The sequence below is a fragment of the Mesoplodon mirus genome, assembly GCF_964341445.2.
Source record: "Mesoplodon mirus genome assembly, chromosome: 12".
Classification (NCBI taxonomy): domain Eukaryota; kingdom Metazoa; phylum Chordata; class Mammalia; order Artiodactyla; family Ziphiidae; genus Mesoplodon; species Mesoplodon mirus.
The window spans coordinates 84,845,616-84,867,745 of NC_138988.1; the positions used below are offsets into that span (position 1 = coordinate 84,845,616).

General features: G+C 41.3%; 1 protein-coding gene and 1 long non-coding RNA gene across 4 annotated transcripts; both read right to left on the minus strand.

The window, feature by feature from the left end:
- Positions 1-2,303: 2,303 nt before the first annotated feature.
- LOC309813315 lies at positions 2,304-8,142 on the minus strand. 2 transcript variants are annotated; one of them, XR_014295482.1, is made up of 3 exons: positions 7,914-8,142; positions 5,346-6,008; positions 2,304-5,214 (listed from the first exon to the last, which is right to left on the minus strand). It is a non-coding gene; the product is annotated as an uncharacterized lncRNA (long non-coding RNA). The 2 variants fall into 2 exon arrangements; XR_014295483.1 differs by having other exon boundaries at positions 7,205-8,142.
- Positions 8,143-10,759: 2,617 nt separating this feature from the next.
- On the minus strand, positions 10,760-21,901 carry ZNF165 (zinc finger protein 165). 2 transcript variants are annotated; one of them, XM_082638073.1, is made up of 4 exons: positions 21,294-21,901; positions 17,097-17,579; positions 16,614-16,752; positions 10,760-14,452 (listed from the first exon to the last, which is right to left on the minus strand). In XM_082638073.1, the coding sequence occupies exons 2-4, from the start codon at positions 17,505-17,507 to the stop codon at positions 13,545-13,547; spliced, it is 1,458 nt and encodes a 485-aa protein (XP_082494199.1). In that variant the 5' UTR covers positions 17,508-17,579; positions 21,294-21,901; the 3' UTR covers positions 10,760-13,544. The 2 variants fall into 2 exon arrangements, with proteins under 2 accessions (XP_082494199.1, XP_082494200.1); XM_082638074.1 differs by lacking the exon at positions 21,294-21,901 and adding an exon at positions 20,462-20,500.
- Between the last annotated feature and the right edge of the window lie 229 nt (positions 21,902-22,130).

Sequence of the window (22,130 nt, forward strand, 5' to 3'; positions counted from 1 at the left end):
TGAGATTTTTAAAATCTTTTCAATTACTAAAGACAAAAAATCGATAATATTCAATATTAGAAAGTGTGTGGAAATAGAGGCACTGTTAGTTGTGTATTTTTGGAAGACATCTTAAAATTAATATGTCTGTACTCCTTGATCCAGCAACTTAGCTTCTTTGAATTATCCATATAAAATACTTATACAAATGTTTGAACATGTGTACAAAGAGACATTTTTAATTTAAATTGGGAAACTTGAATATCCAGCATTTGGGAATTTAAATTTCTATATACCCATTCACTTTAAAAAAATTTTATTTTATTTATTTGGCTGCACTGGGTCTTCATTGCTGCACGTGGGCTTTTCTCATGTTGCGGTGAGCGGGGGCTACTCTTCGTTCTGATGTGCAGGCTTCTCACTGTGGTGGCTTCTCTTGTTGGGAGCACAGGCTCTAGGTGTGCAGGCTTCAGTAGTTGTGGCTCATGGGCTCTAGAGTGCAGGCTCAGTAGTTGTGGCACACGGGCTTAGCTGTTCCGCGGCCTGTGGGATTTTCCTGGACCAGGGCTCAAACCCATGTCTCCTGCATTGGCAGGCAGATTCTTAACCACTGTGCCACCAGGGAAGCCCTTATACCCCATCATTTTTAAAACTAAAAACTATAAGATGCCAAAGACATATTGAGTAAAAAAAGTAAGTTACAAAACAGTATGATATGATCATTTTTGTAAAATAATCATCTTAAATGTGTTCTCAGTGATTACCACTTGGGGTAAACTTACAGAGAACTTGCATTTTATACATTATATATTTCTGTTAAGGTTTAATTTTTTTATAAAAACTTAATACCGGTGTAAATAGAAAAAGACAATTGCTTTTAAACCCTATTTATTCTTCACAACTTACAAACAATTTTCCTGTTTGGAGAATGCTATCAATATCTCTTTTCTCTCTCTGAAATTCTTTGCCTGACAAGTCATCCTGTAAAAGAGTATAACTCCTTTAAGATGAAAATCAGATCTAACTTCCCTGTGCTTCGGGCAAATATAAGTGATCAAATAAACCTGGGTGGAACATTTAGAAAGCGTAGAAATGAGTGACTTTCATGTAAGCTTTAGAAAACTCTCCTCTCTGGGGAGAAACATTTAGACAAAGGATAACCCCTGTTCTTCTTTCATTAGAATTACATGATGGAAAGCCAAAGCCTTTTCCCTTGACTGGCATAATATGTCCCTCATAGCCAACTGAGCAAGTAAAAAATCTAGAAAATGCTTAACTATTTCCTGTTCCCCCTTTAGTGCACGGTGCACTATCAGCATGTTTCTTCCTTCTTATTTAGTGCCTTGTTGTATCAAATTCTCTTATCAGGTTTTCAAACACAAACCTTGCTAGAGGCCGTGAACTTACTGAGTAGCCCAGAGTATTCTTCAGGTACCCCTGGCTTCAGTCACTCGTCAACTTCAGAGAATTAACACACCAGCGCCTTGGAGCACCAGCTGTGGTAACTCGAGTAGTTGAACACCAGACAAAGTGAGGCTTCCCACCACTGTCACAGATCCTGTTAAAATCCTGCCTCTGCCCTTGGCTTAGGTATGTCCTTCCTCTACTTGGATAAAGCCTCTCTGACCTCTCTACTAAGGCATAAGCAGACAGTCTATGTATGACAAGGAGAGTCCTCCCTTCTCCCCCTCTAGTTATATCTTCCAAAACTACCAACAAACAAAGCAAAGCAAAACAAAAACGCAGAAAAAACACTAGTGGACAATTTAAAAAAATATCAGCACTTGGTAGATGTATACACTCACTTGCTTTCATTATTTCAACAGAGAGAAAATAAATGAACTAAGAATTCAACTCAAGAAATCAGAAAAAGAATGAGAAAGAAATCCCCAAGGAAAAGGTTAGAAAAGAAAAATAAAAGTAAATGAATTAAAAATAGAAAAAGTCACATTAATAAATAAATCCAAGAATGAAATCTTTGTAAATGAGCCCATAAAAACAACAAACCTATGGTAAATCCAAGTGAGAGAAGAAAATTAAGTTATCAATGACAAATAATAGCAGATGAGGAGGTAAGTATGCTACCAAAATTTTTAAAAATCTTAATGAAATTGATGGTTTTCTGGGATAAAACCATTAGTTCCGAAATTCATTCAAGAAGTAGAAAAGTCTAAATAAACCAATCCTAAAGGAAATAATTGAAAAAACTATCAAAGAATCATCTCCAGAAAGACTCAGAAAATTCTGTAGCATTTTAATTTTTTTAAGTATTTATTACATGTGTAGGATAAATTCTAACTTTTCCATTTGGAATATAAGACAAGTAGAAAGAAAAGAAGAGAATCGTTCCATTTTCATCACCTAAATACAGTCACTCTTGACATGTTGTTGTCATTCCCTTCCACTTTTTGATATTTTTAATCTGTTTTACACAGTTGTGTGATTTTATTCTAAAAGCACTTTAACAGGCTATTTAACATTTTAATGTACTAAAAACTTTTCATTTTATTACAAGCTTTTCATAAGAATAAATTATATGTAGACATTGAGATATAATAAATAGTGCTTATAGAAGAGATGGAAAGTTTACATGAGATATATATTGATAATAAGGTGCTTGGTATAGTGTCTGGGACACGGGTTCAAGAGACGGTAGCTATTACTGTTATACTTTGAAAAGGGCTTTTCCTTTTGCGTATATCATTATTTAATTTATAATGGATATTACTATCTCACAACATCATGCTTTTTCCTCTTTAGTGGAACAGGCAAGCCACATGCCTCGCAGAGAGAGGCCAAGAATATATTATTGCTCCTCAGGAGAATCCTTCTGCTTGTTTGGTTTTGCTAAGAAGGTAGAGTTCAGGCTGAGCAGAGTTCAACAAGTTGAGGCTTAGAGTGGTAAAGAGGGGCGTCCTGGGTCTCAACACTGAGACCCATGCAGGACCAGGATCCTGAGTGGTGTTTAGAGTAGTGAACTCAGGTTTGGGTTAGGATCTTTCATATGAGGGATTTGGCCTACATGGCATAGAAATAAAGGGTTGATTTTTAACTCTGAAGTCACTGGGAGGTTAACAATCAAAACATGGGCTCTAGCCTCTAAAAACCCTCAACCTCCCCTTCATGTTTCTTTAAAGGTTGCTTTGTCATTTATTATGTTTTCACTAATTTTGTTTCCATTTCCTGTTTGAAGTTTGTTTTTCTGGCATCTCTGGTCTTTCCCTTTTCTCCTTAACTTCTCTTCGCTTTCCTCCTCTCGTAGAGTTTATCCCCATCTTTCCATTTCTTAGCTGCTTTTTTGATTAAAAAGGAGGGAGGGAAAAATAAGGGTATTTTCCGAGATGCAAAGACTAAGTCTACTACCCAAAGAATCTTGCTAAAATTATTATTATTTTAATTTTTGAATTTTATTTTATTTTATTTTTTATACAGCAGGTTTTTATTAGTCATCCATTTTATACACATCAGTGTATACATGTCAATCCCAATCTCCCAATTCATCACACACACCCCCATGGCTTTCCCCCCTTGGTGTCCATACGTTTGTTCTCTACATCTGTGTCTCTATTTTTGCCCTGCAAACCGGTTCATCTGTACCATTTTTCTAGGTTCCACATACATGCGTTAATATACAATATTTGTTTTTCTCTTTCTGACTTACTTCACTCTGTATGACAGTCTCTAGATCCATCCATGTCTCAACAAATGACTCAATAAAATAATTATTAAAGGATGAACTTCAACAAGAGTGAATCCAGAGGAAAGGTGCTGGCATACAAGAATGGTGCCTCAGAAATTGATAAAACATGTCAGAAAACTTAACTAACATCTTACTATTAAAGAAAATGTCCATTTCACATTTAAAAAAGAAACTTGTTCCTAAGAATGACCAACTGTAATCAACAGAAGGAGCTTCAGACAAGTGAAGTGGAAATACAATATGCTAACTGCTGTGCCAGAGGTATGCACAAGAGGTATCACATCACTCAAACATGTAGGAAAGTATCAAGAAAGGCTTCCTGAAGGAGGCGACAGCTGAGGTGCGTCTTGAAGAATAGCTCTGAGTTGGTTTGGCAGGCGAGTGGAGAAGGTATGGTCACAGGTGGTGTTTTATGAATCCAACAGGGTGGTGATGTGTGTGGCAGTGCAGTGAGGGTGGCTGGGAGAATGTTGAGCATATTAGCAAAACCCAAATATGTCATGGTTCTGATAGGACAGGGAAGGAAAGAAGCACTGGGAGGAAAAAAATGGGCTAAATAACTAGAAATCTCCACTAAAGAGCTGAAGAACAGGGTAGCAGGACAGAGAGAGCTAGAAGAGGAGTGAGTATGAGCAACAGCCTTCCTGATGTTCTCTGCCCAGTGAAATGCTACCCCTTTTTTTTTATGACCCAGTTCAAATCCTAGTCATTCTGCTACCACCAGGGCCTGAAGAAGTAGATTTCTTCTCCTAAGAACCATGATCTCCAATTTGGCCATAACCATTCACTGTCTCAAATCAACAGCTATCTTTTTATGGATACTCAACCCCTTTAGGGCAGGGATCCTCAGAGAACCCAGAGCTAGGCTTACACACAGTGAAAAGTAAAGATTTACTGACTTCTTAACAGGACCCACAAAGCCCCCATTTTCTGGTTCCTGACCATCTTCTCTCTGCTACTCTGCCTGTCTCTCCACGTTCCAGTCACACTGGCCATCTTTCAAACCCACCAATTTCTTTCACACTTGTTTTTGCACATGCTCTTTTGGCCTGGAATGCTTTCCCCTCTATTATTCACTTGGTTAATTCCTACTCTACTTTTAGGATTCAGTTACCATGTTATTTCCTCAAAGAGACCTTCTCTGTCATCCTTCTCCCCCCATATACAATCTATCACGGCATATTTATTTGTGTGGTTGTTTGTTTAATGCCTCTGTCGTCAGACTATTGTAAGCTCCATGAAAACAAAGATCATGTCCACTTTGTTTATTACACCTAGTGCCTTGCTCAGTGCCTGGTAGATAATAAGTACTCAGTATACATCTGCTGAATGATGAATGATTCTAAGGTCTCCAGGGGAGCCATAGGACCTAAGTGTCAATACTAACTACAATCCTGTTGATGTAGAGGGTCCTGAGATTCACCCTTATGCTGGATCTCCATGGGTTGAGGCTGGAGATATGTTGCTTTCTTAGCTGGATCCAGAGGTACCGATGTCTCAGAAAGCACTTCCTGTGCACAGGCCTGGGTTGAAACCTGAGGACAAGCAAGCTCATTTAGGCATCTGAAGGGCCCACAGAGTAAATGATACCCAGAGACCCCACAAAGGACCAGCTTGGAAGCTCACTCCCAACTATCCCTCCGCTGAGCACAGGGCCCTTTCCTACCTGTTGGCCTGATTCATCCAGCTCCCTCTCCAGATCTTCCAGCATAGCTACCACCTCCTCCCCACTCTCTGGTTGAGGATCCTGTACCCAGTCCTGGAGCTCCTCAGGCAGGATGGTCAGGAACTGCTCCAGCACCAGCAAGTCTAACATCTGCTCCCCGGTGTGTATCTCAGGCCTTAACCACTCACAGCAGAACACCCAGAGCTGGCTCAAGGCCTCATGGGGCCCAGGAGTCTCCTTGTAGCAGGAATGTTGGAAGCGCTGGCAGAATAACTCCAGGTTGTTTTGACTGCTCCCTTTTGTGCCAGATCTCTGACCCACAGCACGCCTTTTTTTGCGGTACGCGGGCCTCTCACTGTTGTGGCCTCTCCCGTTGCGGAGCACAGGCTCCGGACGCGCAGGCTCAGCGGCCATGGCTCACGAGCCCAGCTGCTCCGCGGCATGTGGGATCTTCCTGGGCCGGGGCACGAACCCACGTCCCCTGCATCGGCAGGCGGACTCTCAACCACTGCGCCACCAGGGAAGCCCAGGCCCTTTTTTGTTAGTTAGTTCAAAGAGCCCTTTTGGCTCTTCAGGAACATCTGGAAGGAAAACAGCAGCCATTCCCACTCCAATGGGCCAAGAGGAGGATTGCTGATACGTGTTATCCTTTAGGGCACACTCCTAAGGTTACAGAAACCATAGTTAGAAAGATATGTATATGAAGGCTGATTCAATATTTGAGCTCACACACTAAGTCTAATCTTTCTGTTTTAGAAGAAAAAGGAGGCTCAATCCCAAATTAAAGAGAATTTAATAAAGAAAATTAAAAAAAATAAAAGTTCAAGGCAATTCAAACCTTTTTTCAAGTAGGAGAAGGGAAGTTTGTCAGGAGACTGCATTTTTGACAATTCTGGGAATATTGTTGGATCCTTGCTTCCTCCAAATAACACCAAAACAATCAGTTGATAAGGCCAACCCAAGTTTATTCTTAGAGAGCACTACTTGACAGAGTCTTAGTAGCGTCTCCCAGGGAAGAAGGCAAAGTCAGGATATTTATGAGGTTTTGGGGGCTTAAGGCAGATCTTTCAAAGCAGGATAAGGATTGGGCAAGGATCATGATACAATAGTTTAGGACTGATGGGCACAGCAAGGTGCAGAATTTGAGTTGACGGTTACAAAATGTCTAGATCCTATCCATTGAAAGTTGAAGAGTTTGATGTTCACATAAATGGATTGAGGGGCAAGTTCTTGAAACAAATATAATTATCGGCAACTTTTACTTTCTAGGGCAAGAATTTCCTGTAATAGTAAAGGTATGTTGCTAAAGAAGTGGAATAGCGGAGTTACATTTAGGGAAGAGAGTTGAACAGTCAAATTATGTTAGTGTAGGTAGTAGGCTGTGTGGGGGTAGGTGGCTTCAGTTTTCCATGTAGCAACAGACATAAGCAGGGCCTACGGGTTTGCAGAAATGTGGATTACCAACTAATTAGCATGGCAGGCAGTGGTTAAGGGCACGGGCTGTGGATTCCAAAAGACCTGGGCTTGAATCCTCTTTTCTTATGTGTGGTGGCTTAACATCTCTAAACTTGTTTTCCCCTCTGTAAAAATATCGTAGAGGTTTTTAAACGTTTTATTTTGAAATAATTTTAAACTTATAGAAAATTGCCAGAAAAAAGGTACAGAACAATCCCTATAACCTTCACCCAGCTTCCCCTAGTTAACATCTTACATAACCACAGCACAATTACAAAACCAGGAAAATAATCTTACAGTGCGATTAACTAAACGGCAGACGTTATTACATACGGTTATTTTGAGAATCAATTAAATTCAGTGCCTGGCACTTAGTAAGACCTCAGTTAGAGGGATGCAATTACCACTGTGAATTGGTCATTCAGGTGCTGGCTCCAGGGATCACGCCTCGAGCTCAGTCAGGTACACTTCTAGGTTTCCGGGCACAGAATATAGGACGATGCAAGGAGGCCCTCTAGTGCCTTCTCTGCGCCTGGCATCTGTTACTCAATGGGCAACTTTCCAAAACACCTTCACCTTCCCGGCCCTAAAGGTTAATTTAGGGGATTCTAGACTGGGCTTGGAGAAAGATTGTTTTAGGAATCATTCATGATAAAGGACATGGAGCCGCTTACACATGTCTTCCACTGGTTTGGATCTTCGAAAGAGTAAGACAATATAGTGAGTTAACCGGCTAGACTACAAACCCCGTTCTCATTTACCGCACTGGCACATCATTGTGACCAACCACGAGCCCAAGGCTCAGGAGGTGTCGGCTGTCTGTGTCCTTCAAGCCACAAGGACCTGGCAGACCACAAAAGGCTTCCGGGAGTAGGCGGACACGTTGGACAAACGGGTGGTCAGAATAGAACTACTCGTGTTAGCAACCAGTAACCCAGGAGTGCGGGTCTTAGAAAAGTTCTGGGGCGCCGGCCGCCAGCTGGGCCGGCTGCTGCGGGGTCTCCGCGGGCACTTCCAGCGCCGACTGACCAAGGAGGTGGCTCCTCCCACCCGCGCCCAGCCGACCTGGGGGTCCCGGGCCCCGACGCGGGGCCGTCTTCCTGCCAGTCTTACCAGCGCCCGGGGAAGGTGACCCCCCGGACCTACCCAGCCCCTCGGAGCCCCAGACCTGCCGGCGGCGGAAGTGCGTCCGCGAACCCGGCCCAGCCCTGCTCCTGCGCTTCCGGCGGCTTCGGGAAGGTCCGAGCCGTTTGGCTTGGCCGAGCGCCCCGTGCCTGTAGCGAGGTCTGCACATCAGGACGCCTAGGCCTATAGGGTTTTGATTTATAACTCGCCTCATCTTAAAAAGAGGGTCCGAGCGCCAGCTCCGCGTCGTTGAGTCCCTCCGCGCCCCACCCCCCGCGCGGGGCAGCGGGCGGGGACCTTCCTAGGCGCGCTTGCCCTCCGAGCATCACTTCTCTAATTCCAGTTCACCGACCCCGCGTCCTCTTCCTCTCCCTGCCAACCTGCCTCCCTGGACAGCATCCCCCACTCCATCCCGACCTCCGTCAACCTGAATGTATTTACCAGGCAGGCACACCGCGCAACCAGAATGTGTCCGCAGTGTTCCCATCAGTACAGTCGCTCCGTCTGGATCATAAATTACCCACAAGGAGAGGAAGGGAAAGGAGGAGGCGTAAGGCACGCTATGATGGGTGCGGTGCTGTGTGTTCTACTTACAACCCGGAAACACGCAAAAAGCTTAAGTGACCTGCCCAAGTTTGCACAGCCCAGGGACAGGATGCACCCCACGCATGTGTGACCAAGACCTGTCCTGGGATCCCTACAGCGTGGCCACAGTGAGAGAGACCACCACTGCTCAAGGTAAAATGACAATTTCCAGGCTTATCGTGTGTATTGACATTAAAAAATGAGACTGCTGCAGGGCTCGGACACCAAAAAAGTTTTCTCTAGGAAAATTAGAACCCCAGGTAGAGAATAGAGTCTTCTGGAAAAATTTAACAACTGATGGTCTGTAGCTTGTAAAGGACACTTCTACTCTGTAGGCTTTTTAAGTTGGTAAGTGGAGTGGGAAGCAGGTGTTGGCGAAGAAAAATTTTCCTTCTACCTTTCTAGGTTCTTTGGTTGGTCTTATAATTAAATTGACATAAAACAGATTATCAGAAGAAAAACAAATTTAATTTTTTATGTCTAGGAGCCCTGAAGATAAGAGAGGCTTACATGCCATCCTGAGCTAATGAATGGGATAGGGGTCTGGGGCTTCAAAGGGGAGGAGGGTAATTAACAGGATGATAAGAAGAGCAGATGTTTGGTAATTAGATGTTTGCCCTGCCATGCAGATACGTCTTTTAAATGAAAAAAGTTATCTCTGTTAATAGCTCGTTTTCCAGCACAGGCCCCCAGTCTAAATTATTTCCGGTAGTTAAGGGAGAGGTAAAAGTTTTCCTGAGTCTGCTGGGTCTTGATAGTTTTCAACTCAAAATAATCCACATTCCAAAGTGGCACATTTTTGGGTAGCCTATTCTGCTCCACTTCATACTCACTTTGCATCTTGCTGAACTCTTCATGAATTGTGGGTCCACTGGAATTTTGTGCTCATGAGGGATTACAAATGCTACACGTGAATGGGGGCATATCCTCTGCTCAGGCACATGCTCTATCGTCCTATTTTACTTCACTTACAAAACACAGTTTGAAAGATAAAGTTAAGAATTTCAAGACTGTGACAACAGGGCATTAAACCAAGCTCTTGACCTTCTGAAAGCAGGACACTTCTGAGTGCTAGGCACTGTGTGACTGCATAAGTCACACATATTTGAAGCTAGCACTACACATCTAGCAGACTCAGTGGGGAACCTTACAAGGGAGGCAACTGTGGAGAAGCCTTCAAACAAACAGGAGATAAATGTGGGAAAAATTTCAGCTGGAATCCAAATCTTATCAAGCACAGGAGAAACCATATTGGAGAAAAAAACCTTGTAACTGTGGTGAGTAAGGATATTATGAGGATAAAAGAAGGTATCATGTGGAAGGCATCTTGAATACATGCATTCCTGTGCTGGTCTAAGAATGTTGTAGTACAGGTGAGTATTGGCTCTGCCAAAGCAAAATGGACGAACAGAAAAAGTATGACATTTTAAATAAAGAAATACACACAAATAAAAAATATATTAAAACCTTACAGAGACCTCCCTGGTGGTCCAGTGGTTAAGACTCTGTGCTCCCAGTGCAGGGGGCCTGGGTTCCATCCCTGGTCAGGGAACCAGATCCCACATGCCACAACTAAAGATCCCGCACGTGACAACGAAGATCCCGCGGGCCGCAACTAAGACCTGGCACATCCAAATAAATAAATAAATATTAAAAAAAAAAAACTTACAAATATCACTTAAGAAACAGGTTACAACTGTGTTTTCAGAATATAAACCAAAATTTTTTCCTAAGTTATATATTTCAGAGCATTTGTTATTATGCCTTTATAAAAATTTCACATTCAGAAGACATAAACGTTGACGTCTTTCCAACCAAATATTCGTTCTTTAAAAAATATGGAAGAGCAGTGCCTTCAGATGGGAAAGATGGGCTCTAATATTTTAAGACTTTTTTTAAATTTCAGGAAACAAAACAAAACTTGGGTCTATAAGAAGAAGTTACGTTTGAGACTGAGAAATGTTGCTTTAAAATGAAAAGAATAAAGGAAGAGTCATTTTTAAATCCAATTTTTTGGTATAGCATGAATTTAAAATTTCATTTATGGGAATTCCCTGGCAGTCCAGTGGTTAGGTTAGGACTCAGCACTTTCACTGCAGTGGGCCTGGGTTTGATCCCTGGTAGGGGAACTAAGATCCCACAAGCTGCATGGTGCAGCGAAAAAATAAATAAATAAAATAAAATTTCATTTATTTATTATTAATCTAAAAGCTAATAATCATGACATATGAATAGTGGGATTTGGGAAAACATGTTTCATGTCAGAGTGAATCCATTTCAAGATACAGACATTTAAAAAATACTTTTGTGTTTGTCTTTTTAAAAAATTCAGATATAATTGACAACATTGTGTGAGTTTAAGGCATACATTTGGATTTGATACACATATATTGCAATGTGATTACTACCTTAGTGTTAGCTAATACCTCCATCACTTCACATAATTATCTCATCTTTTTTTGTGATGAGCACATTTAAGATCTAGCTTCTTAGCAACTTTCAGGTATATAATACAGTATTGCTAACTATAATCACAATGCTGTGCATTAGATCCCTAGAACTTATTCACCTTCTAACTACAAGTTTGTACCCTCTGACAAACATCTCCCCAGTTCCCCCACCTGCAGCCCCTGGTAACAATCATTCTACTCTGTTTCTATGAGTTCAGTTTTTTTAGATTCCAATTATAAATGATATCATGCAGTGTTTTTCTTTCTCTGTCTGATATACCTCGCTTAGCATAATGCCCTCAAGATCCATCCATATTGTTGTAAATGGCAGGACTTCCAGGTAACTGGTAAATTGAAGAAGGGCCCTTCTTCAGTTGAGGAGGTAATACTGAAGAGGACAGATCTAGGAGATATTTTAGAATCATTTCTGACCCTTTAAGATTACAGGGACTAAAGGAAAAAACCCAAACAAACAAGGCTTAGGTGAGTCTGAAAGATCAGGTAGATGATGTAGCTTCTATTATAAGGGAATAGGAAAGAGGGTACAGAATGGCTTTAGGTGATCCAGGGGAGTCAGAAAAGGTAATTTTAAGACAAAAGAGTAAGTTTACTTTACAGAGCAAGCACTAAACGTACAGTAGAGGTTAGACTATGAAATTACACATGATGAAAATACAAATAGGTTTAAATAAAGATAACTTTTATGAGATCAGTCAGGAATAGGTTTTTTTTTTTTTTTTTTTTTTTTTGCAGTACGCGGGCCTTTCACTCTTGTGGCCTCTCCCGTTGCGGAGCACAGGCTCCGGATGCGCAGGCTCAGCGGCCATGGCTCACGGGCCCAGCCGCTCTGCGGCATGTAGGATCTTCCCGGACCGGGGTACGAACCCATGTGCCCTGCATCGGCAGGCGGACTCTCAACCACTGTGCCACCAGGGAAGCCCCGTCTTTTCTAATTTTATATCCTGTTGTCATACTGTTAGTGACATAGTCAAGGTTAAGGTTAAGAACTAGGGCACTGGAATAGTATGTGTGCTTATATCCCGCTTCCACCATTTACTATGTGTTCTTGTGCCAGATACTTTACAGCTCAGTTTTCTCAACTATAAAATGGGAAATAAAATAAAATAAAATGGTAAAAATAACAGCACTTGTACAATCATGAGACAGGTTTTATCAGCACAGTGCCTGTAAAAATAAACTATGGGTTCAACATTACCGTAAAACAAATATTGGGTTATTTAGATCCTATCAGGACGTTTCTAGTTCAAGGTCATTGAAAAATAAATGCTAAGACTTTTTTTTTTATAAAGCCTCTTAGTGGAAAATTTTGTTCATTAGATTATACTTCTCATATGGAAGTTCTGTTTCTAGCCAGAGTTTTCATATAAAAGCATTATATACTATAGAATATTTAGGCCTTAAATATGTTTTTATTTCTCATATTAGTTCAAATGTGCCTCATCTAAAAGGTAAAACAAGTAGAGCAGGATTCACCTTTATATCCTGAAATCATTGGTAGAGTTCCAACTTGTTGCAGATTCCTCTCCACTCTTCTCTCAGATACCTACCCTTTCTACACTCTCCTCTAGATCTTTTTTTTTTTTTTAATTTTTATTTTATTTTATTTTTTTTCCTCTAGGTCTTTTTTTTGAGAGAATAGCAGCCAGCAGCAATGAAATAAAGTTTCAGGACCTATATTTTTAGTACTAATTCCTTCAGCCCTCTTCCACAATTGTCAGTAGCCAGAGAACCCTATTTCTGTCAAGAGAGCTCCCCAGAACTACACTCTCTATCCACCTACCCCAGGAGGGTGCCAAAAGCCTCACAGCATACGTGGCAGTATAATCCCAGTTATACTACTGTGTATCTCCTCCAAATTCTAAGGTTTATTTCAATTTGAACACCTTTCCTTACCTCTAACCCTAGCTCTTGCCTAATTTGCTTCTATTCCCCTCCTGTCTTATTTGAATCTCTGGATTATGGCCTCTTGCTTTAAATGCTCTTCCAGTTGTTCACTTCCTGGCATGACCTCTGAACACAGATTTTGGCTTACATACTGGAATGCCACCACTGCATATGTCCTCTTGTTTGACGTGACTGTCTAATGTAGTTGTGCTGTGTCTTCATTCTTTAAAGGAATCTTCCAAAAGAACTGTTCTGCAGTACCTTGCTCAAGCTATTCCATTCCTAGGCTTAGCCTACCTCCTCTTGTGGAGAATCATTAACTAGAGTTGATGATCAGTCTCTTTACCTGAATCTTCTTCCCCCCACACTGTAATCATGGTTATTTCCCAAGAGCGTCCTCTTTTTCTATTTTCATTGCCGTAGACTAACCCATTTATTAGCCTCCCCCAAATTCTGCTATTTTGGTTTGATTTTGGTTTGATTTGGTTTGATGGAAGAGGTACATCCACTGTCTCACAGAAAGCAGACACATACAGGTGAAGATCATATGCAGAACAGAAAACTGAGAATGAGAGAGAGAATAAAGAGACATTGGTCTTACAGTCATTCATCTCACCCAGTATTTATTTTTTATTCAATGTTTTTCACGTTTTGCTGTTTCCTTATGAATTTAAGTTCTTTACATTAATAGGCTTTCCCTCTTGTGAATTCTCTGATGTTGACTAAGGTGTGAGCTCTGACTGAAGGCTCTCCCACACTCACTGCATTCATAGGGTTTCTCTCCAGTGTGGATTCTCAGGTGTCGAATAAGGTGTGAGCTCACTCTGAAGGTTTTCCCACATTCACTACATTCATAGGGTTTCTCTCTGGTGTGAATTCTCTGATGCAGGATAAGATGTGAGTTCAGGCTGAATGCTCTCCCACATTCTTTGCATTCAAAGGGTCTTTCCCCAGTGTGAATCCTCTGGTGTCTAGTAAGATCTGAGCTCCCCCCAAAGCCTTTCCCACACTCATTACATTCATAAGGTCTCTCTCCAGTGTGGATTCTCTGATGCCTAATAAGCTTTGAGCTGTGTCTGAAAGCTTTCCCACATTCATTACACTGATGGATTTTCTCTCCACTGAAAACTGCTGCATGTTTAATAAGGTTTGGGCTCTTGAGAGATTTTCCATATTGGTGAATTTTTTCTCCAGCATAAATTCTTTGATGCTTAATAAAATCTGAATTCCATTTGAAACTTTGGTCATAGGTACTGTTTTTACAAGATTTCTGGTGTGAAAATTCATTTGAGTTCAGATTTAAGCTTCTCTCACAACCATCATGGCTTATTATTTCACCTGTAAGTGTATTTTTGTGGGTGAGAATTTTACTAAAACCTCCATCCTGAGCTGATGATGGTTTTTGAGACTCCCCTGATTCTTTTTCCTGTTGTCTCTTTAACCTGCCTGTAGACTTACAGATGTCTTGAGGCTCAGCAGGTCCTTCTGACACAAATCCTGAAATTCTTCCTGATATAATTCTCTGCGATTCCATTCTCTCATAAATTTCCAGCTCTGGCATGGATCCACTGTTTTCACTCTCATTGTCTAAAATAATGATGAAAAAATAAAGGGGTAAATACCTGTTTGCTGAGCTGATAGACAATAAAACTTTGAGGTACACGCAAGATGGTTATCTATTGGTACTTCATTTGGCCACTATAAAAATGTGTGGCCTTTGGAATGAGAGGACTGATGGATGAGGATACAAAAGAAAGAAAAATTGGTAAAAGCACATAATTTATGCAGTGGTTGGCAGAGAGAGGAAACAGACATCCGAGGATGAGCAGATACAACAGAAAAGATTAGGAAGAGGATCACCACCAGCAAGAATGGGGGTGGGGAACAAAGTAAGTAGAAGGACTATGCAATGTGACTGAGAGGGCTCTTGAGGAACTTTGGGTCTATGATATTTCTAGTGTTAGGCTTAGAGGATGAAAGGGAGGCACCATCTCAAAGAGAGCAGATGAGGACATAGATGCATTGAGAAAAGTAAAGTTATAATGACTCTGAGGTATGTATGTGGTGGGAGAAACCTCCATCCATCTATCCATCCAATCCACCCTTCCATTTCTTCTTCATCATTCATGGATAATCAAATTCTGTCATTTCTGCTAAATGTCCCCTATATACCTCCCTTTCTTTACATTTCTGTTACTATAGAATCTCACTGCTTCCTGTTTAGATAACTGTAACAGCCTCCTTGCTGTTCTGACTCTGAGCTATTCTTCTTCCCAGTCATCCTAAATACCCTTACCAGACTAATTGTCATTAAACCCAGTCATCCTGGGACTTCCCTAGTGGTGCAGTGGTTAAGAATCCACCTGCCAATGCAGGCGACGTGGGTTCCAGCCCTTGTTCGGGAAGATCCCACATGCTGCGGAGCAACTAAGTCCGTGCACTACAACTACTGAGCCTGTGCTCTAGAGCCCGCGAGCCACAACTACTGAGCCCATGTGCCACAGCTACTGAAGCCCGTGCACCACAACTACTGAGCCTGTGCTCTAGAGCCCGCGAGCCACAACTACTGAGCCCATGTGCCACAGCTACTGAAGCCCACGCACCTAGAGCCCACGCTCCACAACCAGAGAAGCCACCGCAATTAGAAGCCCGTGCACCGCAACAAAGAGTAGCCCCAGCTCGCTGCAACTAGAGAAACCCCACGCACAGCAACAAAGACCCAATGCAGCCAAAAATAAAACAACAACAACAATAACAACAAAAAACCCTGTCATCCTCTTACACCCTAACTCAGAAACCCTTAATCTCTTCTACGACACACCTGAGCTCTTCAGACTGGTTTCCAGGACTATGATCTAGTCCTCAAAATTCCTACCTTCTAGCTCATCAGCCATATACTGTGCTCATGACTCTATATTATGCTGGAATCAAGCAGCCCCTCTTTGTTATAGGGTGTCCTTTGTCTAGAATAAGCTAGGCAGTAAAGGGGGTTAGGCAGTGCTGGTCTTAGGGTGGGAAAATTTACAATTTTAGGTGGGGTGAACGGAAATGTTTCCAGAGCAAACTTGAAAGCAGAATTTGGGTAATTAAAAAAAATTACTGTAATTTACTCTTGGGTTTATTTTTGGGACCATATACACGTAAAGTGATATTGAGTCCATGAACTTTTTAAACAATGAGTTTTCGAACAGCAATGAGGATTCTATGGAAGTAGTCAGTGCAAGTATGGCCAACTTTCTATAAAAACATAAAAGAGCTTTGTAAAACCAAAAGTAAAATTTAAAAAAAGGCAACAATATGGATCTTGTTCTACGTATCTGTGAATTATATTCTATTTCTGAGTATATCATCACATATTTGCCTCTTTTTCTCTATCATTGTACGTGCTTCTCTATGGACATGTTTTGTTTCTGTGTATGTGTTTCTTTCCCTTTTGCTTCTTTTCTCATTCCCTGAGATCTCAACTCATTCATTTTCTTTCCTTTAACTTGCTCATAACATGAAAACATCCATGTTTTAGAAATATTATGGATAAAGAACAAATGAAAAAAAGGAGACATTTTGGATAAGAAACAAAGTTTTCTCTCTCTTTTTCTGGTTGGCCAATGACACACAAGAAAAAAGTTCTCGATTTCTCATGAAGTAATAAAGGAAAGGACCATCTGCAGTTATGAAGACTAATATGAGAAGGGAGGTTCACTGTCCCAGTTCTTCAGGGACGTGCACCACAGAGAGTATTGTCCCTTACCACGGTCCAGTAGGAGTTGGGGTTCTGAAGAACCATGAAGGACCTTGGTGTTCACTGGCTGGAACTGGACACTAAGTGGTGGTCCAGGAGGTGCCACATTTCTCCTGAATAGTTCTTGTCCATGTCCACAGACTGGAATCTGAGAAAAACAAAGTACATTTGAGCTTATGAGAGAATCCCTGTTGGAATTAAACATCTTCCAAAACCAAAGAGAGCCTCCTGTAGTATTGGGTTGGCCAAAAAGTTTGTTCGGATTGAACAAACTTTTTGGCCAACTCAATAATATAAAACTGGGGAAGGAAGAATTAAGTCTGACTCAATTATAAAAGGTAGTATGGTACCAAACAGAGAGGGAAGGAGACACAACTGCATACTGAACTACGAGTTCCTGCAAAGCTCACTAGATATCAATCTCAGGCCCTTTTCTCCCTTTGTGGGACTCCACCCATCCTGGAGGTCTTAGATCTCCCATCCCCTTTGTACCTGGAGTACTGCTTCATCAGTGCCTCTCTCTAAATCTTCCAGTATGGTCACTGCCTCCTCTCCAGTCTCTGGGTAATGTTCATGCACCCAAGCCTGTAGATCCCCTGGCAGGATGGTCAGGAACTGCTCTAGCACCAGTAGCTCCAGGATCTGCTCCTTGGAGTGGGTTTCTGGCTTCAGCCACTGACAGCAGAGCTCTCGCAGCTGGCTCAGTGCCTCGCGGGGTCCTGAGGAATCCTGGTAGCAGAACTGCCTGAACAGCTGTCGGCAGAGCTCCTGCCTGAGGGGATCACTTCTCTGTAAGCAAGTGTCCTGCTTCCAGACAAAATCTTCCTCTTCAATCTTCACTATCAGAAGCCCTTCATCCTTTTGAAGGTTCTGAGCTGCAGCTTTCTTTGATTCTGTTGTCATCTTGAGATAAAATGTATGATCAGAATCCCACTTCTGCTCTGTGAAAGGCCTTTTTTAGTTTAAAGAGCTCTCCTGAGGGATAAAAAAATTGTTATTACTGTCTAGGAAGACAAAATATCACATCATAGAAATAGTTATTCTTCATTATACACTTAAAAGCACTGAAATACCTGTTTTGTGGAATACAACTGTTGCATAATTTCTACCTAAAAGCAGCTTAAAAATTTATTTTAAAAATAAGATAATTTAAATTACAAATATTAAATATAAGACAATATAAATATAAGGCAATATTAAATGTTAACTTGTCATATGCAATTAAATTATTTATTAGTCATAAAGAAAATAACCATCAAAACAGAAAAATGACAGAAGTGCTTCATAAAGTTGGAGATGGAAAAGAGCACAGTAGGTTACAATGGTCAGGAGAAGCTTAATTAAAAAACTAACTTCTGATGAATGGATAGGATTTGACTAGGATGTGGGAGAAAGAAATAGGAAATTACAAGCAAGGAACAGCTTGAACAACTGGTTAATGGTAGGAACACAGAAGTGGGAAAGCAAAATGTCAGTAGGTTTGTATAAGGAAATTACAGAGACAAAGCCCCTATTGAAGAAAGCTTCAAATGTCAAGTTCATGAATTCAGAGTTTATCTTTTAGGCACTGGGGAGCCAACAAAAGCTTCTGAGCAGAATGGCCTGACAAATACTGTTTGTGGAGATATATTGTTTATTTCTAGGATGGACCACAATATGAAAAGATAGAAACATAAAGAGGCTACTATACTCATAAAAGTGTGGGGGAAATACAAGCTTAGAATATTATAACTATCTATTCAGAATGTGGAACTAGGATTACTTACAAATCTCTTAAATAATAAAATAGGGCAACTTTTCTTGACAGCCAGAGGTTAACAATTTCAGTCAGTGTAACTAGCTTCTTCCCCAAAAGTCTCAGGTAGGTTTCCTTTTGTCCCAACAATTCCTTCTCTGCCTTTCTGGTTTCATGGCTCAGTCTATGTCCTGGACATTGAGGCCTATCATATCACCAGTAAATTATAATAAACCAGCACCAGTCTTTTGTTAGTCTTTTTGTTAGATATGAGTTCCTCAAGTCTTATCAGCACTTTGGAATGGTCAGTCTGGTGTCTGGACTGAAAAACTGAATAAAGGAATTGAGAGGTAAAGCCCCAGAGTACAATAGCAAAATACAAGTACCAATCTTTCATGTCCTTCTACTCAACATTTCACCAAGCTGACTACTGACTCTTGCACAGACATGTACATTATTAAGAATCTTAACACAGCAAAGCATTGGGCTAGAAGTTATATGGCAGTGGTTTCCAAGAAAGTCTGAATTCAGAGCTGAGCTCACTGCCTAACTGTCATGTGGGAACTTTGTTAGAAACAGATTCCTTGGCCCTGCCCCTGGAGATGCTGACCTGGTTAGTATTGGGTATGCCTAGATATTCTCTATTCTGATGTACAGATATAAGGAATTTAAAAAATAGTATTTGAGTTTGCAAGGAGTTTACAAAATAGTTGGAAAGAAATGACATAAAACACACATGGATGCAAAACATTTAAATAACAAAACAAGTTTCACGTGACACACACATTGAAAATGTTTGATAAATGTTGAAAGCCGAAGTACTAAACAAATTGCATGGTAGAGACACTGAATATCTTAATAGCTCTGAGGTAAGGAAAGAATGTGTGTGTATGTGTGCAAATATTTCCTACAGGTGGTGGGGCTTAAACTGGACAATAAAGGATGAGAAAGATCCAGAAAGGCAAAAAGGAAGGGAGAGCAAAGAATTGAGGAAGTGGGAAAGAACAGCAGATTGATAATGAGACCAGCTTGCAGGGTGTAATTGGAGTGACTAAGAATTGCACTACCTCTGATAAGGAATTCACCAACTCTACTCTGAGTTCCTACAGTTCCTAAAACAACATCTGTGGATGCAACACATATTAACCTGTATTATTTTTAGTCATTTGGCTGTTTTCTTTTTCTTTTTTTTTCATCAATTGACTGGAGCTCCATGAGATTAAGGACCATGCATTAATATTTATTCTTAAGTTCCCACATTTGTTGATTTATTGGATAAAAATGTAAATTAGGAAATTTGAGTTTCCTAATTGCTTTGTGTTTTGGATATTCTGTATTTTAGATGATGAGACGTCCACTTAGAAAAACATTTCCAACAGATATTAAGAGATTTTAATGGAAAGGAGTTTAGGAATGGAAATACAAATTTAGATAAGATCCATGGAAAGGGCAGTTAAAGATAAATATTGAGGATAATTCTCCAAGAGTATGAAATGAAGATCACAGGCTCAGATTGAACCTTGGAAAACAGAGTTTGAGGGGGTGAAAGTAAGAACAAAATTTAGCAATGATAGAGGAGGAAAATGGGGGGTTAGAGCTATGGTATATATATCAGTCTCAATCTTTCATAATTTATTGGGACATTCTTTTGATATAGAGACCTAAGTTCACTTCTTGTTATGTTTTCTAGATGTGTTAAGTGTTTACCAGGTAGTGTCTTAAATCTTTATGGGCATTATCTCATTTAGCTTAGGAAGGTGAACAGTAAAGTAGGCCTACAGAATCCACAATTCCTAGCTTAAACTTAAATTATCATGCTAAGCAGCTGATTCTACAACATATGTTATCTCCTCATATAGCTGAAAGCTCTGTCTTCAGATGTTTAATCACTTCTCATCCACTTAAAACAGTCCACAACTCTAGATAAAATCATCTAGTTCTCAAGGATTTGATATATACCCCCTAAAGCTGGGTTTCAAATGTCTTACTAACCTCAAGCTAAAAAACATTTATTGAGCATCTAGTGCTTTACAATCATTGTGTTGGAGCAGAGTTACAAAAATAGCTAAGCAGATATGTAAACAAATGCCATTAGAACAGAGAGTAGGTAGTAATTAGTTACGTTGGGAAAGGTGGAAGTTTCGTAAAGTGCAGGTTTCTTGTTGGATGAGTAGGTTCCTGGTGAATGGGTAGGTTCTGGGTGTGTATGTTGGGGTAGGAGGAGGACGGGGGTGGGGGGGTAGTTTTGTTGGCGGAGGGATGGCAGGGGAAATCCAGTAGAGGTCACAGAGCAGGGGATTCACAGCTCTCACAGCACCTTGTGTTTCTCAAATTGAGGCACTTTCCAGTCTTACAACTGCCTGATTTGCTGTCTTCTTTCTCATTCTAGAACGAGATATTGGTTTCAATATTGGCTTCGCGGCCTCCCCGCTACACAGGAAACACTCACTAAATATTTACTGCGTGAGTAAATTTCATGAGGATGCCGGGCTGTCCCCACTTTTCCTGCGAAAAGGCAGATTACTCCTTCCATGAGAAGCAGGAGTCAGGGGCGGACCGTGGGGCAGTTTTCTTCTGGCAGAACGCAGCCGATCCAAGACAGATGCCAGCCTTCCTCGCCTTGCCTGACTGGGTCAGGCCACTCCTCTTACCAGTGACCCTATAATCTCCGCAAGCAGGAATGCCCGAACAGCCCCCCAACCACGCCCTCTTAGCCCTCAACGATGACGTCACGCGCGGCGGAGGTAACTATGGAAACCCCTGTCCTTTCCCGAAATAGGAGGGCGCGAACGCTCTCCCAACGCCAAACCTAGTTCCACCTTTCCTCGGGATTCCTCTGAGGTCCCGGTCCAGAGCGCCACAGGGTTGCTGCAATCCCGAAGGGAACATGATAGGGACTGGGTGTTTAAAGGGGACAAAGGGCAGGACATCTGAGGCCCCAGAGCCGGACTCACCTCTCCCACAGGGCTGGTTCCGATCGGACACTTCCGGTGGAAGGACGGAGCTGCAATACCCACCAAGGCGTCCTTCCACAGAGACTTTTGAGGCTGCGCAGAAGGAGACGGGCCGGCTTTGGACTGCGCTTCCCAGAAGCCTTCGGATCTCCTCAGGAGCCGGGACTCCATTTCCCAGGCGTCTTCGCTACGGTCTTGAAGTCCTCAGACTTTGAAGGAGAAGGCGTCTTTTCTTCTCTTTGTAGTAGTAAGCTTGCCTCTTCAGCTCCCATGCGGGCCTCATCCTTGACTTCATCCCATTTCAGTATGGGGCCGTGAAATGGAAGCCCACGCAGCAGGAACGCGGCTCAAACTTCACCTTTGGACTTATGGGAAACTTTTCCCAAATCCTTGGTTTGTCCCCCAACCCGGGTGGACCGCAGATATGCAAAACGGGGTTAATCGTAACGCCTGGTTTAAGACTTTGCATTACCCTAAATTGTGAACATTCTTTAATCCATTACCAAATCTATAAGAACCAGAACGTTGACAATAACCTAACCTTTACTACAACTCTTTCTCTTGTCTCCCTCTGTATTTTGTGTCCCCTTACTTATTGAAAAGATAGTTCTGCTTGATACATACACATGGCCAAACAATATAGGCTTTTAATTTTAGTGTTTTTGGTCTAAAAGTCATCATGTCATAGGTAATCTGAATTTGCTTCTTTTCACTCAATATGTTAAGATATACCCATATTGTTGAGTTAAAATTCATTTTCATTACTGTATAATATTCCATTTGTGAATATAGCAGTGTTCATCCTTTCTCCTAAGATGGGTTGATAACACCATTATC